The sequence below is a fragment of the Lycium ferocissimum genome, chromosome 7 (genome assembly GCF_029784015.1).
Source record: "Lycium ferocissimum isolate CSIRO_LF1 chromosome 7, AGI_CSIRO_Lferr_CH_V1, whole genome shotgun sequence".
Taxonomy (NCBI): Eukaryota; Viridiplantae; Streptophyta; class Magnoliopsida; order Solanales; family Solanaceae; genus Lycium; species Lycium ferocissimum.
In genome coordinates, this window is record NC_081348.1 from 32,588,034 (window position 1) to 32,613,641 (window position 25,608).

A 25,608-nucleotide genomic window follows, 5' to 3' on the forward strand; every position below is an offset into this window, starting at 1 on the left:
AATTTTATTGTCCTTGTATAAGTATTCTTATCTTCTTTCTCAACCTTTTTGGTTTTATTGTCCATACATGTTATTTGGGTGGGTTCCCCTACGGGCAATTGGCAGGAATGCTCTTATTTTGGGGTGGTCTTTAATTTTTGGTCTTGCTAGAATCTCTTGGTTTCGGATTTGAATCTTCGCTCAGTCAAAATTTTTTAAAAAAAGTCGCAAGGTAGAGTTTGGATTCGCAAGGCAAAGATTTGTCTGCAGGTAGAATTTTGCTACCTTCAGGCATGCTTATTTTCAGTGGCGGGTCCAGAATTTTCATTCAGGTTGTTCGGAAAAAAAATAAAAAGCTAAATATAATTTATTCAGGGCTTAACTTTCGACATACATGTAAAATAAATTATATTTAGATCCGCCCCTGCCTGTTTTGCCTTCAGGCATACGAAAACTCTATACCTGAAGACAAATCTCTGTTTTAAGGCTTAACTTTACTACAAAATTTTGCCTTATGAAATTGTCTTTTTTTTTTTTTTTTTTTTTTACTGAGCCGGAGTTCAAATCCCGAATCTCATGGTATTCGGTGAAAGGCATAAAAATTAAAGACCACCAATTTGAGGGCCAGAAATTAAAGACCAGTGCATTTGAGGGCCACTGGGCACAAAAAATTGTTCCTCTTTCCGTCAGTGAAGCTGATTCAAGATGGCGGGCCTTATGGTCTACACATGTCATAGAGCCCAGAGCCCAGAATTTCATGTGCTCAACATGGTCATCGGGGCCTCCCACGAGTCCACTTCTATTAACTGTTGAGTAAAAATTGAAAAAAAAGTTAAGTCTTGTTGGGCTTGTGTCTGATTTTACGAATTGTACGATATTCTGTGACGTAGTGTCAACACTGAGTGCAAGTTAGTGTATAACTAGCCATTCTAATCAACAAAAGTGCTTTATACAAAGAGAATATACATTTAGAGGATTTATGTACAAGATGTCCCATCACTTCCAAAATGATTATCAGGCTAGGAGTATATCTCACTGCAATGATCGTCTTGAGTGCTAAATACACAAAAATTCTCTGGACAAAACTTTGCGAAGGAAGGAGCAACTCTGCTGCCACATTCAGGTGTACCTATTACTGAGTTGAAAGAAGGTTCTGATATTTTATTAAAGAAAAAAATAGATAGCATGTCAAGAAATGTATAAGGAATTATCGGAAAGCATGATCCACAGAAGCAGTCTGTAAGCCACATTACCAGACTTTGTGCAGCATCTACTCTAGCAAAGAATAAACGACTTTGAAGGTAACAAAATTCTAGTGTGTATCTACTACGAGCTAATATTCTATGCAGATTAAATTAAAAAAGAATATACCCAACACAATGAATGTCATTAAATGAGAAAAGCAGTATAGCATCGCCAAAAGATGCTAGGAAGTCACAGAAAACAATGTAGCACAACGAAACGTTGGTTTACGAAACAAGCAAAAAAGCTATAAATTCTACTACAATCAGGGACCCCCCTCAAGTGCTCTGTGATTCTCTGTAGGCAAAACTTTGTGCACGGCTCTCACTAACGGATCCCTCTGTTAAGATTAACCATGCGACCTGATCCATCCATCTGGCCTCCCCTAGAACCTGCACCGCTCTGATATCTTGAGCCTTGACCACCGAGAGTCCCTCGTGCCTGATTAGTACGGTCCCTCGATCCTTGCCCAGATCTACCACCGACATACCCTGTTCGCGCACCACCACCACCTTGCCTGCTTTGTGAGAAGGAGAAGTCCTGCCACTTACCAGCACCAGGAGCTGCAGCAGCATAATCCTGGCCGTCCCTACGCCTCAGAGGAAGGCCATCCAATGCACCACCACCAATCCTCGATTCTGTTGCTCGTTCGTTACTTTCTGCTAAAACTGACAGCTTTTCTGTCAACTGGAATGCCAAAGACTGCAATCTTGTATGTTCAACATCGTGAAAGACCATGCATCGGGATGGTTGATCCCAGCTTGCATGCAGCTCCTCAGAAATCATCATTTTGCTCACAATGCTATGGATCTGTGAAGCTGAAAGGTCAAACATCCCCGCAAGTTGATCCAAACTCAGAGAATTATAAGAAGAAGAATACGTGAAAAGGTAGGTCCTCAGTGCCTCTTCCTTTATTTTGCCTCTAAGCATCTCAAGAACGCTATCCTTGTTGCGAAGCAGCCTCCACACATCAAGGGAAGTGATAACATCAAAAGCCTTCTGAAAGTCTCCTTGCCTGAGGGCCCTTGTCGCTGCCATGACATGGTCCCTCACATTTTCAGGTGGACCGGTAAAAGTTTGCCTCTCACTGCCATCAAGCAATCTCTGGAATGTCTTGCTTATGACCCTGCGCTTCATGTCATGGCTATTAGCTGCCATGCTTGGCACTTCAAGAAGCATTGCACATGTCAGATGGACGGCCTCAAGAAGCTCTAGATTTATATGCATATGATACGGCATCTGACGCCTCCTCTCCATCCGCTCCTAACAGTGTTCAAAATGTATAGTTTAGAATCTTTGGTAAGAATCATAATGAAGAATTCCAGCCAAAATCCTACAGTGATAAATGAGTCAGTTGAAGGTGCAATCTGATATAAAATACGTGATTATTTGAGTTAATGTGAATTTGGCCACTAATTTTCCATGTGCACATGTTCATTCAAGTGGTTGGACCTACTCTGCAAGTCACTTTATACTGCTAAAACTGATGGAACTCCCATGCATCAACGTTCTTTTAATAATACTGTGACTGATTATCTCCCTATCGTCCTTTCAAATAACAAGTTTTGCTAGTTCACAGTATGTTAGCATTTAATATCAACAATCTTTTTAAAAAAACAAAAACTAATTACCCTCTAAACTCCCACATATGTCGGGAATTATTCCCAACACGTGGATAGAGCAAAATAAATAACACGTGATTCAATTCTAAATCATTCAAGTATAAGTTACCCATTTTGACTCCTAACACTCACATCCGAATCTTTTTTTTTTTTGGTGAAGTAAGAAGTTTCATTAAAGGCATACAGCTAAGAAGTCTAAGAGCACTGTTAGAAGTAGAAATCCAATCAAAAAGCCTATGGTAACATTAACAGCACATCCGAATCTGTTTATAACTCCATAACTGTAGAGCATTCTATTGCTCTGTCGTTGGAAAAAGAAAATAATTAATTATTCCCTTTTTTTTGGATAATTCTCACTTTATAACCTATTTTTATCAGTGGTGTTCAAGTCACACATTCAATTGAAGAAAAACACTCAGCAACACCGCATAACTCCATAAGTGTCATATTAGACTGCTCTGTTCTATTATGGTTAGAGCGCACTGATCCAGCAAGATAGATCCACTGAACACACGGAAGACCTTAGAGTTTGTGTTAATCTTTTTCCCTTTTAAGGGATCTATCTCAAAGTTTCAATAAAGCAAATGAACATAGTCAGAATAAAGGAGGTAGCAACTTCTGTCCATCTTATCATAGTGCTCTAGAAGCATGAGTGCTGAGGACTTATGATTCAAGTAAAAAGAAGGATTACTAGATGAAGGAAGAAAAGGAAGGCCATGTGCCAAATCTGGACAAGTTAAAAGATTTCATTAGAAATTCACTAAAGATTGTGTCAAAAAGCACAAAGAAAAGTGGCATATGGAGCGGACTTCTCCTCTATCAGATCTGCCTAGCTGTGAAAAAAAGAGTATCTCTTTATTACACCAAAATGCAAGTGAAAAAAAATCTTTTGACGCTCGTCACGCTCCCTTCATCCCTCTCTATACCATTTTCTCTCCTTCTCCCCTACTATATGACCCGAGAACTTTTGTAAATATCTTTAACTGTCCTCCTCCCATATTATATAACACTCTGAAATAGATACTAGCTCCTACAAATTATGAACATAAAGCAACTAATCTCAAAACATAACAATGGATCAACATATAATAGCATGTAATAAAAATAAAAATTTCCTGCATAAGCGACCAAACAATGAAAATTTTCAGCAAGATACCTGTTCTGGGGTCTTCTCATGATATCTGCTTTGGGAGACACCTTGTGCAAGTAACTCCTTCACCCTGCCAGCAGAATAGAGTTCAGAAAGGCAACCATGTGCTTCTGCAATAAGTGCCATCCTGAAAGCACAGAGACCAAGCTGAGCCATGGCTCTATTAAAAAGTATCTGGGTTGAAATGTCCATGTGCTGGATATTTTCCTGCAAGTGACTCATTAATAACAAGTCACGGGATGTTGAAAACTCATCCAAGATGGCATGGTGGTATATATCACAGAGCATTGCACGGGCCTTGGTTCGTTCATCCCCATATTTATATATGAGAGAAACAAGACTGTCCATCAATGTCCTGCTGTTCTCTTCAAAAGATGGTTTCCTAGGCACAATCTCAGGAGTTGCAACAAATGCTATTGGACCTCTACTCTCCTCAACCACTTTGTTTTCTTCTGCAGACTCCGCCTCTCCACCCTCCGTGAGCTCAGCCAACTTCCTCATAGCATCATACACTCCTTGTGGTTTATAATAGATGAATTCAACCTGTTTAAGAGCCACTTTCGCAGCACCCTTGTAGTCTCCCGCCTGTTCTAAATAACGTTGGACATTTTGAGCAAGAACCAAAAACAATGGCTCATCCCTCAGCCTTTCAACATACTGGCTGGTATGTGGATCAATTACCTGCAAGCTCTTGAAGAACTCTAAATCTATCCTTTCAACAAAGGCAACCAAGTTTCCCCAGATCCTTATTGTCCCTGTGTGGTCTGCTCCTTTCTGGGTCTCATTTTCATCAGGCTCCACCATGTCATCAACCACAATGTTTGAGTATTGGGTCAAAACATCAAGGATGGTAAGCATATTCTGCACGCACTTTTTCCACACATTTATCGGCATGTGGCCACTGAGACCTGGATTAATATCAAACTGGGCAGACACGACACCAAACAGAATTTCCAGCTTCTGGGCTGGAGTCTTGGCCACCTTGGTCAAGAAGGTGAGCTGTTCAACCAATTCAATCTTTCCAGTCCCCTTTCTACCTCTAGCAGCAACAATTTCCTTGAACTTCTTGTTGACTGTCTCCCACGTGATTTGACTTGGATCTTTGAACTGTTTATCCAGAAGTTTCTCTTTCTTGCTCAGCATCTTCTCCCACCCAGTACCAGTCTCAGTTGTCTCATCCCGATCTTCATCTTCATCATCAGATGCAGCTGCAATCTTTGTCGGGTCCTCCTCAAACTCCTCTTCATCATCTTCTTCTTCCTCTTCTGACTCGTCATCATCACCACCCTCATCCTCACTCACAGGAGGATTTTCCCTATACTTATTAATCATCTCCTCATACTGCTTATTATTTTTTTTTAGTTTCTGTTTCATCGCATTCAAGGCTTTAGCATTACTACTACTCATCTTCTTCCTTGCCTCCTTATTGGACAAAGCCTGATTCAAGAAATCCTCCAGCATCACTAAAGCTTTGATATAAAGATTTGGTGGTTTAATCGATTCTGTAATGCGCATGACCTTCTCCAGCTGCTTATTGATCTTGTCAAAGCTCTCCTGCAAGCTAACCCAGTCATTAATCTTCATAGCATTCTTCATCTGATCAACAGTTGCTGACAACTCCTCAAAGCGCTTATCTTTGGCTGACCGGACGACTCGCTTCTGTCCATCTGACTCATCACTGTCGCTGTCAGCAGCAAGATATCTTGATGCACCCGTGGCAGCGGTAGTCTCAGCCGGCCCTTCATCCTCCTGCTCGTAATCACTCTCCTCCTCCTCCTCCGTCTCACTATCGCCCTGCAAATATCATAGTTTGAATAAATCAGACAAAGGTACAAAGGTAGATGTAAGGTCTATCTACATCCTACCCTCCCAGACCCCACAAAGGTAGAGGTAAGGTCTGCGAACATCCCATCCTACCCTCTCCAGACCCCACAAAGGTAGAGGTAAGGTCCGCGTACATCCCATCCTACCCTCTCCAGACCCCACAAAGGTAGAGGTAAGGTCTGCGTCCATCCTATCCTACCCTCCCCAGACCCCACAAAGGTACAAAGGTAGAGCTGAGGTCTGTGTACACCCTACCCTCCCCAGACCCCACAAAGATAGGGGTAAGGCCTGTGTACATACTACCCTCCCAAGACCCCACTTGCGGATTACACTGGGTGTGTTGTCGGATAAATCAGATAACACCTTCCCTAACCCATAGTTTAGGCAAAAAGAACTATGCAGAACAGACTACCATATACATACAAAAGCAAATCACTCCTTCACAGCACCTCCATTTCCCATAAATTTTGTTACTCAGCCAAACACCAAAAAATAAAAATAAAAACTAAATCTTTATCCAGTAATATACTCAGAAATTCGATTAAATTACTTGAAACTCTCATATACGAAATTGAGGTAAAAAAATAATATACACTCATTCACAGCAAACCCATCTCACCCATAAAATTTTTTTACACATCCAAACACCCAAAAAAAAAAACCTAAATCTTTATCCAGTAAATACACTCAGAAAAGCGATTAAGTTACTTGAAACTCTCATATACAAAATTGAGGTAAAAAAAAAAATTTACCTGAGTCCAAAAACGGGACGCCATATTCTTCAACAAAAGTTCTTAGAGAGAAACGGAGATAGAATAAGCTGCAAATTACACAAAATAAAATTCAAATTGAAAATAAAATTATCAAATATATTTGCTTTAAACTAGGAAGATTTAACGTTTTACAAACAAGAATTGAAGGAAAAGAGATCGAACCTGTAAGCTGGAACTGTGGTTTACAGAAAACTAGAGATGATGAAAGGGGAATGAAATTTTGCAGTAAGAACCCTAGATAAGGCTTGGGCCGACTTGTATTTGGGCCTTAATGGGTTCGGATTCGGAAAATGACACTCCTAATCAATCTAAACTTGGGAAAATTTTGGCAAGTACACAATGTATGTATACAAGCTTTTTTTTTTTTTTTTTGGTATGTATACAGACTAAACTTGGAAAAAAATGGCAAATTGTAGTCATTTTTAAAACCGTTAATTAAATATTAATTATTATTTTAAAAATTCTTAAATATTTAAATTTTTTTCTTACACAAAAAAAAAATGGATAAATATTTTTCTAACTAAAACACGAAAAAAAATTCCATGAATGAATACGTAAATTTGAGAGTTGATTTCTTGAATGGATATTCAACTTGTGGTAATTAGTCATCAATGTCATATCTTTCTTTTTCTTTTTTCTTTTTACTTTCAAATGTCAACTTACTTTCTTAGTTCAAATTCGACGATCATTTTAGCAGAATTTTATATTTTTGGAATCAATAATGTGACGAGTTTAATTTTAAAAAATAATAATTAAAACAATTATTTAGAACTTGGACCAAATTTAAATCAACCCAAAGCTAAAATCGACGCGCTATCTGACCTGGCTCATTCTTTTTAATTCCAAAAAAAAAAAAAATTCCAAACACTCATATTTTGGCTCTCTCATTTTATCCTAAATAATGCCCAAGCGGTCATGTTTTCGCGCTCCCTTTTTATTCAAAGAAAAAAAAAACCTAAATGCTTATATTTAAGAAGATTTGAGAGTGAAAGCAAAAATATAAGCACTTGGACATTTTTTCGGAATAAAAAGGATGGGTTGTTTTAGGTAGAGAGTCGATTTTAGTGTGAGTTGGTTTAAACTTGGTCCAGGTTCTAAATTCAAGTGTCAACTATTTTTTCTTAAAATTAAACTTGCTATGTCATCAAGTCTTACCAGAAAATACAAAATACGACTAAGATGACTATTAAAGTGATCTTGATAAAGTAAGATGACTTTTGAAGGATAAAAAAACACAACTTTAATAGTCAATTACCCATAAATTGAATGATCATTCATGCAATTAACTCTTAAGTTTAAACATTTATCAATTTAAACTATATGACTTATTTTCATAGTTTGAAATGTACAGTTCAAACTACATAAATTAACTCAAACTCCTTAAATAATCCACGAAGTTCAAATATTTACAAAATAACAATGCCTGTTATTTGTTCTTGAATTTTTCAATGGAGCGTACTTACGCAATTCATCTCATTCTTTTCTTCCTCGTCTTGCTATGTTTATGCCACTGCTCCTGAGTTTTTCTTCATTTTTCATTCTGTTTTCATTAATGTGACCTTCTTCATTTTGGACAAGATCTACTGAAAATAACAATTTCGGCTGACGCATAAAAAGAATCAACAATCAAACTGAAATGTATAAAGAATTTTAAATGATTCAAGATAAAAAAAAATAAAAAAACCAGTATAGACATACAAGGAAAAAAAAAAAAAAAAAAGCCAGAGTACTGGCTTCACAAACCCAAAAAAAAAAAATGGTGATTATTAATCTCAAAATCGTAAGATGAAGTTTTACCTTAAAAGTTACAAACTTCATTGTAGAGTGCTAGAGTTTTTTTCTCAAGTAAAGATATTTGTTCAAGTTTTGCTTTTACATTAAGAAATAATTAACTTTTTTTATTATATTTGAAATAGTGACGAAATATTAATAAATTGTCCAAAAAAAATAGTCGTCCCACTTAATTTTTTCGGTAAACTTACAAATTATTTGATTGATAAAAACTTACTTAATAATATTTTATACCAAGACAATAAATTTATAACATGTGTTTGTACATATTTTCCACTTAATCATAATTGATCGATATGTATTCTGAGTTACTAAACCATTTAACTATTGTAAATTGATATAATGTGGTGTAAATATAATGGTAAGTGAGTTTTTATCTTGTTTGACTTTTATTTTGCTGAATAAAGATGCATTAGATTAAAAGCGGGAATTTAAAAGTAAGTACAAGCTGGGATTGATCGAAAAGATTCAACCCCTAAATTGTCTTTGCAAAAAGTAAAGGAAACAAAGTTTTGTGGTGGATTCCAAAAACAGTATGTGTGGTCAGACTCCTCCTTAATAGGATTACATTGTATTGTTAATTTAAATGCATAGTTTGTCATTAAATTAAAATTTATTGTATGGTATTGCTAGATCAATTGTTCTATTAAACATAAAATAATCATTTTCTAAACTACTAATTTGATATGATTCTACGTTATTTTTCATTATGCCCTTACTATTATTTTAAAATCTCATTTTATCATTTATGTTATTTTTCTTTTAACTCCAACAAACATTCTAGGTTTATCTTTGTTACTCCTCATTTTCATCAATAATCCTCCTAGCCGAGGGTGACTCAAGAATATACTAGTAAAGTTTTTGTTAAAAATTTTGGGGCTTCAAAAAATTCAACATAGAATTTATGGTTTATTTTTGCTTAGAAATATTAAAGTATGTAAAAAAAGATACAATTTTTTCCTAACAGTAGAATTATTAGAGACCTTGAATTAAACTATTCAAATTTTCATATTTAGTAAATAAAGTTTCGTACAACAAATTAAATAAAAAATAATACATCACAAACACATTGCTAACATCTTGTTACTCTGAATCAACCCTCCCCAATAATAAATAATAACTTGATGACAATGAAATAGAAAGAATGAATATGATGTCAAAATTTAGAAATATGTAAACGTCTGCCTTCTTTTATTGTCTCTGCTCCATCTCGTCAACATTCCCTACAAGTTTTCTCAATTCTCAACTTCTCAATATGAAATCTTTTTCATTATGATGCGCATACTATCTTCACTTATGAAAATTATTTCTCATCCATCCATTAGATTTTCACTATTGGTGCCCAACAATGAGGTTGCTATGTCAAAAGTCGTGAGATCAATGTGGGACTCATTTCTGAAGTTCAGGTTTAACATTTTGGCTGGTTTAGAGTTCTTCTCGGCCAATAAAACTCCTAGAGCCTAGTAGCAAAACAAAACAAACCCCGTAGACACAGGAGCTGATTTAGAGGATGCTGAGAGTGTTCACGCGAACGCCCTTGGCAAAAAATTATTGTGTATATATAGGATAGATTTTTTGTGTTTATGTACACATATTAACTTTTGAATACCCTGAACAAATGCAAAAGGTTAGCTCAAGCGGTTCAGTGTGTTCAAAATTGTCTCTAGTATCCTAGCTAGGTTCGATTCCATCGACACTATTATTTTTTATATTTAGCTTTTGTTATTTTTTCCGACCCCCGAATGAAAATCTTGGATCCGCATTTTTTATTTGGAATCGTATTATACCTTTTCTTATTTGGAGTCGATATTGTGCTTTTTCTTATTTGAAGTCTATAATAAAAGTATGTTAGTAGCATGTCAATGGTGTTCATATGTGGATTTAAATTATATCTTGAACGTTTTTTTCTACTTTGTATGGGAGGTCAATCCATTTTTTTTTTTACAATTATGCATTATAATTTTGTTTTTATTTTTCATTTTATGATTGTGTAAAATTAGTAATTGTGACACAATTATGCTCCTTGTCAAACCACCAAAACCAGTCCAAGAGAAGGAACGCTAAAAAGGGACATGCCAGGATCGTTAGAGGAGTGTAGGAATAGAGGACTAGAAAAACATCTCCAATTCTTACTGATCTTGTGATCTCCGATATTACCGTTGCCAATTTTTGCTCGAATTTGTTGTGTCGAAATCATTTATTTTTTATTTTTTATGAGCTGGGATTGTTAACTACATCATATTCTAAAAATCTTCCTCACTGGTATTACTGCTCCTTGCCATTTTATAAAACTACTCTTCGTTCTAGCCGCTTTATTATTTTTGTCTGTAACTTTGAACTTCTTTAAGTATAAAGCGTAAATATTCATAATTCTCTTGTTGATGCACGTTCCTTATTCTGCACTAGTCGGCTTTTGGAATTATCTGGAACGTTATTCTTATCCTTTCAGTTTCTTTCTTTAATTGGTATGAGTATTTGATCCTTATGCAACAGTTCTGATTCTTGGCTAAGAGACATGCCTCTTGTGATTTAAAAGATATCTTAGAATGAAGACATTTTTATTGATTTATTCATTTAAACAGTTATCTTAGAAATAAGACATTTTTACTGATTTATTTATTATTTTTTATAACGTTCTTTTATATGCAAACTTGATTCTGTTAAATTTTCAGACCAACATGGACCTATTTATTTTATCTTGGTCTGCGTTTTCAGATATTGTTATCACAGTTTCTCTATATCTCGACCTGAATATCTCTTGAAATTAATTAATAAGAGAGCACAATTTGTTATAACCCTACAGTGTTTTGGAAGCTAGCAAATAACTGGCCTAAAAGAAAAGACAAAGTGACAAAATGAAAAAGGGATAACACAGGGTGGATGAAAGGAAGACTTGCCTCCCCGGTGCTTTGTGATAAGACGGTGTCGTCTAGGCTGAAAAGTAAGTTCTACAAAGTGATGGTTAGACCAGCATTGTTGTATGGGGCAGAATGCTGACCAGTTAAGAACATTCATATTCAGAAGATGAAGGTAGCGGAGATGCGGATGCTCAGATAGATGTGTGGTCATACTAGGAGAGATATGATTAGGAATGAAGATATAAGGGATAAGGTCGGAGTGGCCTCCGTGGCGGATAAGATGAGGGAAGCGACTGAGATGGTCCGGACATGTGAGGATGCGCCAGTTAGGAGGTGTGAGAGATTGGCGGTCACAGGAGTTAGGAGAGGTAGAAGTAGGCTGAAGAAGAACAGGGGGAGGTGATTGGACAAGACATAGCACAACTTCAACTGGCTGAGGGCATGACCTTAATTAGATAGGAAGATTTAGAGGTTGAGGATTAGGACAAAAGGTTAGTAGGTAGTTAAGTTTTGTAGCGATGTGTGTGAGAGAGGCGGGGGGCTAGCCTTTCCATCTCGTCTTCTCCTTTTGTTAAGTAGTATTATTTTGGTCTCGCATAGATCATTATCCTTTATGTGTGTATTACTGTGTTGCTTCGTTTGTTTGGTATCTTGATATTTTGCTGTCTTATTTCTCTTGCAATCCTGCATTGAGTTCGTTTCCTTTGAGCCGAGGATCTATCGGGAAACTACCTTTCTACCCCATAAAGGTAGAGGTTAGGTCTGCGTATATCCTACAGTCTACCAGACCACAAACCCCACATGTGAGATTTACACTGGGTATGTTGTTGTTGTACATTTGAGACATACAAAAAACTGAAGTTTGTGTCTGACCCATAGAGTCACTCAATCCTTTGCCAGAGTCATTACCAACATTGAATTGCCCAAACCAAACAAGTCCAATTTAGAAGGTCTTTTCAGTTTCTTTTTTTTGTAGATGTTAGAGGTCTTTCCCGTTATACAAATTGATATGTTATATGACAGATGTCTTGATAGATAAACCATTTTTATTGTGGAACTTGTTTTCCCTACTTCCATTCGGGAAGTCATTTGTTTTTCCTACTTCCATTAGAGAAGTCATTTTTTTCATTTTTAAAGAATTTGTTTTCCTAAACACAGTATTTTCCAAAAATTTAGACCATCCGAATGTTTTTCTAAAGAAAATATTTTCCAAAAATTTTGACCATCCGATCATGAAAAAATTGGAATCCGTACCGAACACACCTATATGTCCGTATGCATAGATTAAACACTAATTATATATAGTTATACGCATATTATACATATAATATATCATCCGCTGGGCTATTTTTACCCTTTTTAGTTTAAGTGGGATGGGCGGACGACAATTTAGATTTTTTTTTTTTTTTTTTTTTTTTTGCAGACAAATATCGCTGGGCTTAACGAGTGCAAAATTTAAGTAGTAACTTGGAGAAAGGCCATTTGTGCAAATGTCCCCTTATCTGTCAGTCCATGATAAAGGTCAAATTGTTAAAGTAAAATGAACCTCTACAAAGAGCTAACAACTTTTTAGAATAGAGTCATTGGAAATATAAAATCAAAGCAAATTAGATACAAGACATTACGACAATAGTACGGAATTCAGTGATTCCGAAATTCTCATTGATAATAGTCAACAGGTTTATGTAGTTACTAACATTATAGGTGATATCTGCATTTACAACGATTGAAAATGTACAAGATGCTTACTACATATACCATAAAGCACAGATACATGCGACAAGGACCTAGCTAACTTTATGATCCTTTTTCCCATTAGAGCAGTAAAAAGTACTCCTTACATGAGCTATCGGATGCATACTAGTATTGGCGGAGCCAGAATTTTACTAAGGGGATTCAAAATATAAAAAAACATACGAAGAATCCAAGGGGATTGATCATCTACGATATATACATAAAAAATAATTTTAACCTTCTTTGTAAGATGTAACTTTTGACGAACCCTAGCTCCGCCCAGGCTTGCTGGGGTGGTCTAGAGGTCAAAATTATGGCAGTTGAAATGGAAAATCGCCTGATGGCCTTTTCTCAGGAAGTTTTGCCTTCTGCACTCTTTAGCAACACTGGACTGAAGCGTTGGGGGACCACACACTATCACACCAATATCTACACTTCCCCAACTCTTTGCATGTGATCCAAATATATCTGCAGAAAAAAAAGTTTAAACGCACTCTAAAAAAAACAAAAGAGAAGCATATAGACCTTATAAAGTTCAAATGTTGGTCCTAAGCTACCTTGGAAATTCGGTCTTCGACCATATCGAATATTATTGAGAAATTGAGCCTCTCCAGAATTCCTGGGTAAAGAGGCCTCATTCTGCTGCAAGATGTCAGTCTTTTTCGTGGCATCCTCTGATTCCTCATTCGATGAGGTTTTCCTTTCCCAAAGATGCCACAAAGCGATCACGAGACCCCCAAATATAAGAACACTTGCAGCCATACATCCAATCAACAAAAGCCCCTTGTACCACCAGTAATTTACATTGAATGGATTTATGTAGAAAATGTCCAACAATGTTACACTGATGACCAACCCTATTGTGGATACTATGTTATATAATCCAGACCATACAACACTTCCAGTACCAACCAAACTAGACATTCGACATCCCTTGAAGCCAGGGGAGATTGTGGTGTGCATTGCTTCAGGTGTTTTACCCTCCTCCTGAGGAAAAAGAAGTACAATAATTAACACATATAAATAGGATGATGATACGTAAACAAAATGAAAATAGGAAAAACCAATTACCAATGAAGGCTGTGATTCCCGAGTCACAAATGTTTGAATCTCGAGATTCAGTTTATCAGAGAAAAGTGGACAGATTGCCTCCATGTTAACTGTATCCAGAAGTGGAAGCTCATCCGAATTTTTAATCGCCCATACTATTAGTATAGTTCTTGGCAGGCAAGGTTTGCTATCATTGATACGGTGGAGGATATCACTCAGGATAGCTAGGAAGGGGGAAATTCCAATTCCACCTGCTACCAAAATGAGATTTTCATACCTGAGAGGAGAAACATGATCAAGACAATTAATTAGTCAAAGACTTTATAACTGAAAAAAAAAAAAATTGTAAATTCAATAGATATTGCTGCGGAATCAAATACGTTAAGTGGTATGGTGATTCATGGCCATAAGGGCCTTCGATAGAAGCTGTTATTTTCCTGTTATGCTGCAAAAGGGGCGCCTTATCAGATTGTTCTACAGAAAGATTCAAGATGTTCCCCTTCAGTTTTTCGGTCCAATCTCCAAGAACCTTTATGAGAATTGCAATATGATGTTTCCCATCAAGGGGACTAGAGGAGACACTGAAAGGGTGCCACTGCAGCCAGGACAACTCGCGTATTTGTAAGAATATCCAGCCAAGGGCGTTGTAATGTAAATCTACATAGCGAGGGAAGAAGTATTAGAGTCACTGAAAAGTGTAGTAGTGAGGATGTTAAATTAGTTGAGACAAAGATTTATTCTTTACTTGCAGGTTTTGAAATAACGAGTTCAACGGTTCCACCAGGAAAGCATGTGGCTGAAAGTATGTCAACTGTCTGTCGCGACTGAAAGAATCTAAGGAACCGATCAAGCATGAACAGGAAGATCCCAGCACCAGCTATCATGAAGATGAAATCACCAACATGCAAGGCTAGGAAAACCACAAACACCACATACAATTGGTGTGTATAGAAGAACAATTCAAAGTTTTTTCTCCTTACTCCAGGAAGTGAAGTTACCCACATCAATAAACCAGCTGTGAGGCTGATAACTCCTGGAAGATTTGCTACTCCTACGTTTTTCCAGTTGACTAGCTGTGTTAAATAAAATTGAGAAAGTTAGGAGCCATTTGGCCATGAGATTTATTCACTTTTCTACAGAATAATTTCACTTTATTTCAAAATTTGGTTATAAAATTTTCAAATCCAATGAGTTGGATTCCAAATTTGAAAAAGTGCTCCAAACTTGTTTTCCAACTCCATCTTCATAAATTCCAAATAAAGTGCTCTACTTTCTCCTTGCAAAAAGTATAACCAAACACAACTCCAACTTCTTAAATTCTAAATAAAGTGAAAAATATTTGGAATCTGTGGCCAAAGTCTCCCTTCAGTTTTTACTTTTTAAGAACACTAATAAAGATGCGTTTCATGTAGTGAAGAGCCTTTAGTATATAGTACGAAAATAAAAGGAATCTCTATGGGCAAGACAAATGTAACTTTTAGTTTTAGAACTCACTCTTTCAACGAGTCGCCCCTGCGTTGCCCAGCGAATCACAAAGCACAGACCGTGAAGAGTAAAAAGAGCTATAGTAAGATGTCCCAGCCAAACATGATATCTAATGGCTTGTTCAAAAGGGATATCTATAGCTCGAAGAAGAACTGAACCCCGTGCAACAGGCAAAAACAAAAGTGCTAAGCAGATTAATGCAATGAATCCAAAACAAAGGCCTAGCTTCAGCAACACAGCACTGAAAAGATTACAAAGAGCAGATATTAGTCAGTGGAGCAGAAGCTGTAATTAGAAAAAGAAGAACTTGCTACTAAAGGAACCTTAAAGTCGACAACTATGAACTGGTTCTAAGTCTAGAGATCAGAATTATGTGCTGTAACTGTATATATCTCGTCAGTTCGAAACCTTTTCACATGGAATTCTTTTTAGATTTAACAGATGCACAATTTACAAATTGGGGTAACAAAGAAGAGAGGACAGAGAAAATTAAGGAAGAGAAAATCATCTATCTTGCTGATTTAATACCACAGGCAGACTAGATAATGTGCAGCAAAATGAATTTAAAATACTATCATTTATATCAGTGCAGTGAGAAAATCAAATGAATATACAGAATAACCCTGAATTACCTAGTGATGAAGAAAGTTAGTAGTACTCAATTGATCTAAATCAGTTTGCTTTCATTAGAGTGGGACAGGAATAAACATAAAAAACTAGGACATATTTATTATTTCAGCGGTCAAGTCTAAATTCTGTTTGAATGAAATCTTTAAACAGGCTCTAAAGTCATGTTTAGCTCAAGCTTCAGTTAATTGGAATCATAAATTATTGATTAGTGTATCAGCTTTCTGAAGTCTACTACCCATGCATATTTCTGGAGAACTAGGATCTACTGTCTAAGAAGATAATATAAGAACACACATGAAAGAAAGATCAAAATCTGAATTAAGGGTATATCAGATTGCAACTTTTCTGAATATAGAGCTGTTGACCAAGGGCCAGAAGGATGCAAAATTAATAATTTTAGAGAAGCATACCATGTAGTTCTTTTGGATAATGCATAATGATTCATATATATAGCCCAGCCATACATCTTTATGTAAAAGGATTAAGGTAAGTTAGCATTCTGAAAAGATGATCATTTTGACAAGCCGGAGTAAGATGGTTTAAACTATAGACAGCAATGAGCCTAAAAATGAGCATGTTTTGAAGAGAAAGTGAGAAATCAGACAAACCCAAACTAGAATTACCTATTCTCTTTCATGTCGTGTACATGAAACAAGGATAAGAGGTCAATGTTCCGTATGGTGTACATAGTTACAGTCCAGACGATGTACACTGAGAAGAGTATAACTCCAATCATTTCTGCAGCTGTAACAACACCGAATGGTCCATCCACCAAAACTGGAAATGTCCATAACCTAAATTTTGGACCTTTTGCATTCTTCTTCCTGCAACAATTAAAAATTCTAGGTAAGTTCACAATTACGCTATCTAACTGATCATGAACATCGATTAACTTCTAATTAAGGGAAGTTCTTAGCAGATAGACATACAATTGAGGTTCATCTTCACCAGAGAGAACGAGACGAATAGTTGCAAGAAATGCAATCAAGAAAATTGGGAGACTGAATATCAAGAATGTGCTGCCTGCAGTCCAGCAGAAACTGAAATTACCTACCTAAATATAAGAAATTGGAAACAAAAGAATGATACAGCATAAAAGCAAGACATTTCAAGTTGGGAAAAAACCTGTAGTCCCAAAAATAGTTCCTTGTGTGGCTCGAATAAATTTCTCTTGCAGTTCATTAATGAATTTTATAGGCAACAAGAAAAGAAAACTTGCCCATGCAATGTAGATCATCCACATTATTACTTTGAGAATCAACTTCGTTGATGATACCCAAAGTGGTGTCTTATTGAGATAATCAAATTCATCTTCTTTTCTCAACAGAAGAGGTACTTGGTCTGAGAGTTCACCCATTTTAGAATCTTTAAAATTTGCAACAAACTTTATTGACTTGTATCAAAGCATCTCTAAAGTAGTTACCAATATATACACCAAAAGGCTTCAGAAGAAGCTCAGGCTATGTACAAAATTTAAGCTGAAATCTGGCAGAAATGAAGCCACAAAAAATTGGACCACTCAAAAATTAGCTTCTCCTTGTAAAAGATAAATACAGTAACATGTCTATAACATAATGTGATTCACATTGTTACTTATAAAAACATAAAAACCAATGGCGTGGCTGGTTCCATGACCTGAATATATCCTACAATTAGTTTCTAAGAAACACAACATTTTATGATCCCTAAGCAGTGGCGGACCCAGGATTCAGTAGTCCTGGGTGCTCACCTTAAAATTGACAAAAAATATATTGCTTTGAGCAAGATTCAAATTTGGCTACTCCATGGCTTAACTTAAAGCTTACAATCTTTTAATCAGAGCATCAAGATCTTTTATTACCTCATGGGTGCTATTTATTATTCGGAAAAGGGCCAAAATTACCCCTGAATTTTGAGAAATGATTTATTTATACCTTTCGTTATCTTATTAGGTAATTATAATGTCCTTACCAGTTATCTTGTATTCAAATTTACCTCTAATCTAAACGGTCTGCCATGTGTCTTAGACGTTTTGCCCACTCCCTCTCCCCCCCCCCCCCGGCGCCCCACCCATCCCAGTAATTTTTTTACCCCACCTAAATGAACCCAACCCGACCCATTCTCCTTCAATTTACCCAGATAACTTGTTTCTTATTTCCATTTTGATATTGAGCGGTTTAGTTATTGCAGTACCTGTCTTTCCGCTTCTCAAGATATCTTTGCACTGATGCTTTCCTGCTTGTGTGGCCTTCCACTGCTTCTGCATAATTGATTTTGGAGGAATGGGGTGAAGAGAGAGTAAGAAAGAAATTTAAGGAGATAGAATAAGATATTCGTGATTGCTTTGATTTCAACAAGTCATGTTAATCATCATATAAGCATTACCTACTTCAAGTCTTGCATTAATTAAAGGCCATTAATCTATTATAATGTATTGACAAAGAAATTAAAGAGCAACAGATCGACCTTCCTAACTTTGGTAAATCCTTTGCTTACGTAAACTATCACCATGTTGCCATAGAAAATGGTCAGGTTATGTTGTGGGCTTCATGATTGTGTTAATGTGTCTATATATTCCCTGTGCACTGAGCAGGAACGTGGGTAGTGTGAGGATGTGAGCTTAAAGTTTTGTCATCATTAGCTTTAAAGAGGGATGAAGAGGAAACACAAGTTATCTCAGTAAATTGAGGGAGAACGGGTCGGGTTGGGTTTATTTAGGTGAGGTAAAAAATTATTGCGTGGGGTCGGGGGGAGTGGGCAAAGCGTCCAAAATTAAGATACGTGGCAGATCGTTTAGATCAGGGGTAAATTTAGACCATAATATAATGGTAAGGCTATAATTGACTCAATAATATAACGATAAGGGCATAATTGACCCAATAGTATAACGAAGGGTATAAATAAATCATTTCTCAGAGTTCAGGGGTAATTTTGGCCCTTCTCCGTTTATTATTTATACCAAAACTTTAATATTTTCTACGAAAAAGGGCCAAATATACCCATGTACTATTAGAAAAGGATCAAATATACCATTTGTTATGTTGGGTTTTAGTTGAGTTGAATGGGAAATATTTCTGAAAAGATGCAACTAAACTAAAAAGTTGCAACTTTTGACTTGCACCTTTTCACTAAACCAGACCAATGGCTATATAAATCTGTTCAGTCCTTCAGATATTCCTTACGAATTTTCTGATTTCTCCTCTCTTCTTCTTCTTGCACATCATTAAAATTCTTGTGTAATTCATTGTCGTCGAGTGAGTTCACCGTTCACGGGTTTGAGCATGCCGCTACGCTCGGTGAGTTAATTCGTTCTATCCTGGGAGGATATATTCCATAACCTCGGGTACTTGAGGGGAATAATTTCCTTAAGGAAACACTGTGAATTCAGTGGACTCGAATTTATTTTCCTTTCTTTTCAGATTCTGTTTTAGATTTTTCCTCTCTTTTCAGATTCTGTTTTAGATTATTTTCCGAATACAAATTGACAACATGTTATACTTTGGGTTTAAATATACCTCTAGCGTTATATTTTGGGTCCAAATATACTCCTCGTCTGTTAAAATTATCAAAGATGGACACCTAATTAAACGTGTCACTTACAACTCAGTGAAATGAATGCCACGTGACATGCCACTTCACCACCCAACCCATTTACTTCCCTCTTCCCCTTCTTCGTCCACCACTATGGCCATCAGCACCACCACACCACCAATACCACCACTTCACCACCTCCACCTGCACCTCACCTTCACCACCACTACCCAGTACATTCAATCCAAACAAACGTCTCAAGGAACAGTTAGGATCCCTATTCCTATTTTCTTTCAACAACAAATCTATAAATTCCACTTTGTTATGATATGCTTTTCTGACAATTTTCTTTTCGATCATTCGTTTTTTTTAGGTTTGTGAGCAATTTAACAGGAACTTCTATGGTCGAATTCTTCCTTCTCATTACTACTCCCTCTGTACCAAACCATTCTCTATACGGTTTTTATTTTTAGTATTATGTGTTTTATTTTAATTTTTGTTTTTGTGTTGTGATTCAGATGATTCTCTTTCTACGTTCAGTATATTACAGTACCAAAAAAGGTGTGAAATGCACTACATTGTATCATCTTATGGATTCTTGTTTTCCGAATATATGGAATTGCCTTAAACTTCTTAGAGCCCGTTTGGATTGGCTTATAAGTCGCTGAAAAACATAAGGTTTGTTTTAAATTATTTTGAGTATTTATTTTGGTACAAATTTAAAAAGTTATTTTATCTTAAAATAAGCTCAAAAAATAATTGGGACGATTTGGCTTAGTTTATCTAAGCTTATAAGTCCAAAAAAATAAGTTACCCCAACTTATTTTTTTTTTTTATAACTATTTTTTTTTTTTTAAGCCTATCCAAACAGGCTCTTATTAAGTTTTGTTAATTGGTTTTCATTTTTCTTTAATGGAGTTATTATTATTGGGAAAAGGTATGTATGTGCTTAATTAGGAGTTTGGACATGCGACTTTATCTCATGAGATGAAATCATGCGATTTCATCTCTGATTTCATCTCATGAGATGAAATCCCAAATCATGCATGATTTGGGATTTGAAATCATAATTTCAAAAAATATAAATGTAAAATTTGATCCATAAGTTTATATTTTGTAAAAAAAGACTCATAAGTTGGTGGATATATTTACCAATCATGTTTATCAGTCATTTGTATTAAATATTGATCTGCAAGTTGGTAAAATATATTTACCAATCATGTTTACCATGTGGGAGAATTATATTAAAGAGTAGTTACATTATTATTCATGTTAAATTTTCCTTTTTATTGAACTAAAGTTTAATCAATTGATGTGGTACTTTTGAGAAAGGTCTTCTAGTAGGGTATTAATTTTATTATGAACTATGATTTACTCATTTGGTAAGATTGTATAAGAATTGAGAAAATTTTGATGGTTTTCACAACTTGTGAGGTTTTTATGTTTATAAAAAAAACTGAAACTTAAGAAATTCAAATTGCATGTCCAAACATGATTTCCAAACGGCTCCTAAGTGTACTGAAGAAGGGGAAAAGAGAGGTAAATGGGTCGGGTGGTGAGGTGGCATGGCACGTGGCGTTCATCTCATTGAGTTGTCAGTGCCACGTCGGATCTGGTGTCCACCTTTGATAATTTTAACGGAGGAAGGGTAGATTTGAACTCAAAATTTAACGGTAGGGGTATATTTGAATACAAAGTATAACGAAAGGTATATTTGGCCCTTTTCCAATAGTACAGGAGTATATTTGGCCCTTTTCCGTATTTTCGATATGTTTACGTAGAGTATCCGTCATGGTTAATGGGTGCTCGAGCACCAAAACCTAACACATGGGTCCGCCCCTGTCCTAAGTTCTTGGAAGGGTGCAAATAACTATACAGAAAATGATGGCAAATTATGTGCAAGTGTAGGTAATAAATTGGTGCGGTGGAAATTACTACTTTATTGACATAAAGCTACTCAGATTATTTATCTTGGTCTGTATTTTCAGACAAACATGGGCCTATTTATTTTATCTTGGTCTGTATTTTCAAATGTTGTTATCAAATATCTCTTAGAATTAGTAAACAAGAGAACACATTTTTTTTTTTATAACACTACAGTGTTTTGGAAGCTAGCAAGTAACTGTCCGCAAAGAGAAGACATTAATGACAAAATGAAAAATGGGACTGAAATTTGAGACGTACAAAAAACTGGAAATTTATGTGGTATTGAAAAATTGATGTCTCCGTCGAACCCAAAGAGTCACTCAATCCTTTGCCTGAGTCATTATCAACATTGAATTGCCCCAAACCAAACAAGTCCAATTTAGAAGTACTGCACATTGAAGGTCATTTCAGTTTCCTTGTTTGTAGTTCATGTTAGAGGCCTTTCCCATTATATATACGAGTTGATAGATAAACCCCTCATTGGACCAGCCCAAATGTCAGTAGAATTGTAAGCCAGTATACATAGATTATACACGATATATATAATATCCATGAATTATACATGTATTATATATCCATCTGGCTATTTTCAATTTAAGCAATTGGGTGAGCAGTATCTTTTTTTTTTTTTTTTGCTTTCTGCAGATAAATATAGTGCTCAGGGCTAACGAGGACATAATTTAAACGAAAAAGGTCCAAATATACCCTTGTACTATTGGAAAAGGACCAAATATACCCTTCGTTATACTTTGGATTCAAATATACTGCTGCCGTTATATTATTGGAACAAATATACCCTTCCTCCGTTAAAGTTGTCCACCTCAAACATCTTATCCTACGTGGCAGTGATATTTGATGAGGTGGATGATGCGCGTATGCCTAATTATCACCCTAACCCATTTTACTCCTCCCCTTTTCCACCGCTAAAATTTCCACCCCTTTACCACCATTCCCACCACTATCGCCATATAGTTACAACAATTAAGTTTGAGTTCAGATTTGGGAATCACTGAAGCTTTGGCTCCCAACTCCAGCATTAAAGTGTGATTTGTTTCATTTGATGTTGGGCCAACAAATTAAAGTGGACCTGTTCACAATCACATAAACAAGCAAAAAGGAGCACAGATGAACACAAATCATGGAACACCTGTGCAGAACTTACAAATCATTCTGAAGCAAAATTGAGTAAACGTGGGTGTCGTCGCTGGGACCAATGTTCCAGCAAATATGTTAGTTGTGAGGTATATGATTATGGTTCTTTTCTAGGATGTAACTATATGGCGGCAATGGTGGTGAACGGGTGGAAATTTTAGTAGTGGGAGAAGGGAGGAGTAAAATGGGTTAGGAGTGATAAGTGGCAATGCCACGTGGCATTCACCTCATCAAATGTCACCGCCACGTAGGATAAGATGTTTGAGGTGGATAACTTTAACGGAGGAAGGGTATATTTGAGCTAATAGTATAATGACAGGATATATTTGAACCCAAAGTATAACGAAGGGTATATTTAATCCTTTTCCAATAGTACAGGGGTATATTTGGCCCTTTTCCGTAATTTAAATATTAACTTGGAGAAATGCCATTTTTGCAAATGTCCCCCTTATTGGTGCAGTCCAAGTTAAAGGTCAAATTGTTAAAGTACAATGAACCTTTACAACTTTTTAGAACAGAATCGTTGGAAGAATAAAAATCGAAGCAAATTAGATACAAGACACTATAACAATGGTATGGAATTAAAAAATTCTCACTGACAGTAGGCAGCATGTATATGTAGCTACTAATAGTATAGGTAATATTGTATATATATATATATATATATATATATATATATATATATATATATAATGTTAAAGCTGCATTTACAACGATTGAAAATGTACATGATACTTACTACAGATAACATAAAGTACAAATACATGTACAAGGATCAGCGATACACTAGCTGATATGATCCCATTAAAGCAGTAAAAAGTACTCCTTATACGAGCTATCAGATGCTTGCTGGCATTGGCGGAGCCAAAATTTTCACTAAGAGAATTCAAAATATAAAGAAATACACATACGAAGAAACCAAGGGGATCTAACATCCTCTATATATACATAAAAAAAAAAAATTTAACTTCCTTTATAAGGTGTAATTTTTCGACGAACCTTAGCTCCGTCTATTCATATTGGGGTGATCTAGAGGTCAAAACTATGGCTGTTGAAATGGAAGATAGCCTGATGGTCTCTCCTCTGCAAGTTCTGCCTTCTGCACTCTTTAGCAACACTGGACTGAAGAGTAGGAGGACCACATACAATCACACCTATATCTACACTTCCCCAACTCTTTGCGTGCGATCCAAATATCTCTGCAGAAAATAGAAGTTAAAACACTTTTTCAAGAAAAAAAAAAGAGATATATATATAGACCCTGTAAAGTTCAAACATTGCCTCCGAACATACCTTGGAAATCCGGTCTTTGACCATATTGAATATTATTGACAAATCGAGCCTCTCCAAAATTCTTCTGCTCATTCTGCTGCAGGATATCAGCTTTGTTTGAGGTGTCCTCCCCTGGTTCCTCCTTCGGTGAGGTTTTCCTTTCCCAAAGATGCCATAAAACGATCACGAGACCCCCAAATATAAGAATGCTTGCAGCCATACATCCAATCAATAAAAGCCCCTTGTACCACCAGTAATTTACATTGAATGGAATTATGTAGAAAATGTCCAGCAATGCTACAGTGATCACCAACCCTATTGTGGATACCATGAGATATAATCCAGACCATACAACATTTCCAGTACCAACTAAACTAGACATTCGACATCCCTTGAAGCCAGGGGAGATTGTGGTGTGCATTGCTTTAGGTGTTTTACCCTCCTCCTGAGGAAAAAAGAAGTACAATAATTAACACATATAAATAGGGTGATGATACATAAACAAAATGAAAATAGGAAAAACCAATTACCAATGAAGGCTGTGATTCCCGAGTCACAAATGTTTGAATCTCGAGATTCAGTTTATCAGAGAAAAGTGGACAGATTGCCTCCATGTCAACTGTATCCAGAAGTGGAAGCTCATCCGAATTTTTAATTGCCCATACTATTAGTATATTTCTTGACAGGCAAGGTTTGCTATCATTGATACGGTGGAGGATATCACTCAAGATAGCTAGGAAGGGGGAAATTCCAATTCCACCTGCTACCAAAATGAGATTTTCATACCTGAGAGGAGAAACATCATCAAGCCAATTAATTAGTCAATGACTTAATAACTGGAAAAAAATTGTATATTCAATACATATCACTGCAGATTTACATACATTAAGTGGTATGGTGATTCATGGCCATAAGGACCTTCAACAGAAGCTATTATTTTTCTTTTATGCTGCAAAAGGGGCTCGTTCTCAGATTGTTCTACAGAAAGATTCAAGATGTTTCCCTTCAATTTCTCAGTCCAATCTCCAAGAACCTTTATGAGAATCGCAACATGATGTTTCCCGTCAAGGGGACTAGAGGAGACACTGAAAGGGTGCCATTGCAGCCAGGACAACTCGCGTATTTGTAAGAATATCCAGCCAAGGGCATTGTAATGTAAATCTACAATGTGAGGAAAGAAGTATTAGAATCACTGAAAAATGAAGTGGTGAGGAAATTAAATCAGTTGAGTCAAAGATTTATGTTTACTTGCAGGTTTTGAAATAACGAGCTCAACGGTTCCACAAGGAAAGCATGTGGCTGAAAGTATGTCAACAGTCTTTCGTGACTGGAAGAATCTAAGGAACCGGTCAAGCATGAACAGGAAGATCCCAGCACCAGCTGTCATGAAGATGAAATCACCAACATGCAAGGCTAGGAACACCACAAACACCACATACAATTGGTGTGTATAGAAGAACAATTCAAAGTTTTTTCTCCTTAATCCAGGAAGTGAAGTTACCCACATCAGTAAACCAGCTGCAAGGCTGACAACTCCTGGAAGATTGGCTACTTCTATGTTTTTCCAGTCGATTAGCTGCATTTTATAACATTGGCAAAGTCTAAGTTTC

At 36.3% G+C, this 25,608-nt stretch overlaps 3 protein-coding genes and 1 long non-coding RNA gene across 5 annotated transcripts; 1 reads left to right on the forward strand and 3 right to left on the reverse strand.

Annotated features, from left to right (window-relative positions):
* Positions 1-1,347: 1,347 nt before the first annotated feature.
* Positions 1,348-6,705, reverse strand: LOC132064453 (eukaryotic translation initiation factor 3 subunit C-like). The gene is made up of 3 exons (XM_059457436.1): positions 6,570-6,705; positions 4,000-5,787; positions 1,348-2,484 (listed from the first exon to the last, which is right to left on the reverse strand). The coding sequence occupies exons 1-3, from the start codon at positions 6,591-6,593 to the stop codon at positions 1,549-1,551; spliced, it is 2,748 nt and encodes a 915-aa protein (XP_059313419.1). The 5' UTR covers positions 6,594-6,705; the 3' UTR covers positions 1,348-1,548.
* A 6,267-nt stretch (positions 6,706-12,972) lies between these two features.
* LOC132064454 (ferric reduction oxidase 6-like) lies at positions 12,973-17,547 on the reverse strand. 2 transcript variants are annotated; one of them, XM_059457437.1, is made up of 9 exons: positions 17,264-17,547; positions 17,068-17,161; positions 16,762-16,962; positions 15,518-15,749; positions 14,769-15,096; positions 14,404-14,680; positions 14,045-14,300; positions 13,531-13,960; positions 12,973-13,441 (listed from the first exon to the last, which is right to left on the reverse strand). In XM_059457437.1, the coding sequence occupies exons 1-9, from the start codon at positions 17,493-17,495 to the stop codon at positions 13,272-13,274; spliced, it is 2,220 nt and encodes a 739-aa protein (XP_059313420.1). In that variant the 5' UTR covers positions 17,496-17,547; the 3' UTR covers positions 12,973-13,271. The 2 variants fall into 2 exon arrangements, with proteins under 2 accessions (XP_059313420.1, XP_059313422.1); XM_059457439.1 differs by having other exon boundaries at positions 14,769-15,092; positions 15,514-15,749.
* LOC132064458 (uncharacterized) lies at positions 14,557-22,085 on the forward strand. Its single transcript, XR_009416556.1, has 3 exons — positions 14,557-14,699; positions 21,720-21,910; positions 22,001-22,085. It is a non-coding gene; the product is annotated as an uncharacterized LOC132064458 (long non-coding RNA).
* A 1,333-nt stretch (positions 22,086-23,418) lies between these two features.
* On the reverse strand, positions 23,419-25,580 carry LOC132064456 (ferric reduction oxidase 6-like). The gene is made up of 5 exons (XM_059457441.1): positions 25,247-25,580; positions 24,883-25,159; positions 24,529-24,784; positions 24,020-24,443; positions 23,419-23,925 (listed from the first exon to the last, which is right to left on the reverse strand). Exons 1-5 carry the CDS (start codon positions 25,578-25,580, stop codon positions 23,756-23,758), a joined length of 1,461 nt encoding a protein of 486 aa, XP_059313424.1. The 3' UTR covers positions 23,419-23,755.
* Between the last annotated feature and the right edge of the window lie 28 nt (positions 25,581-25,608).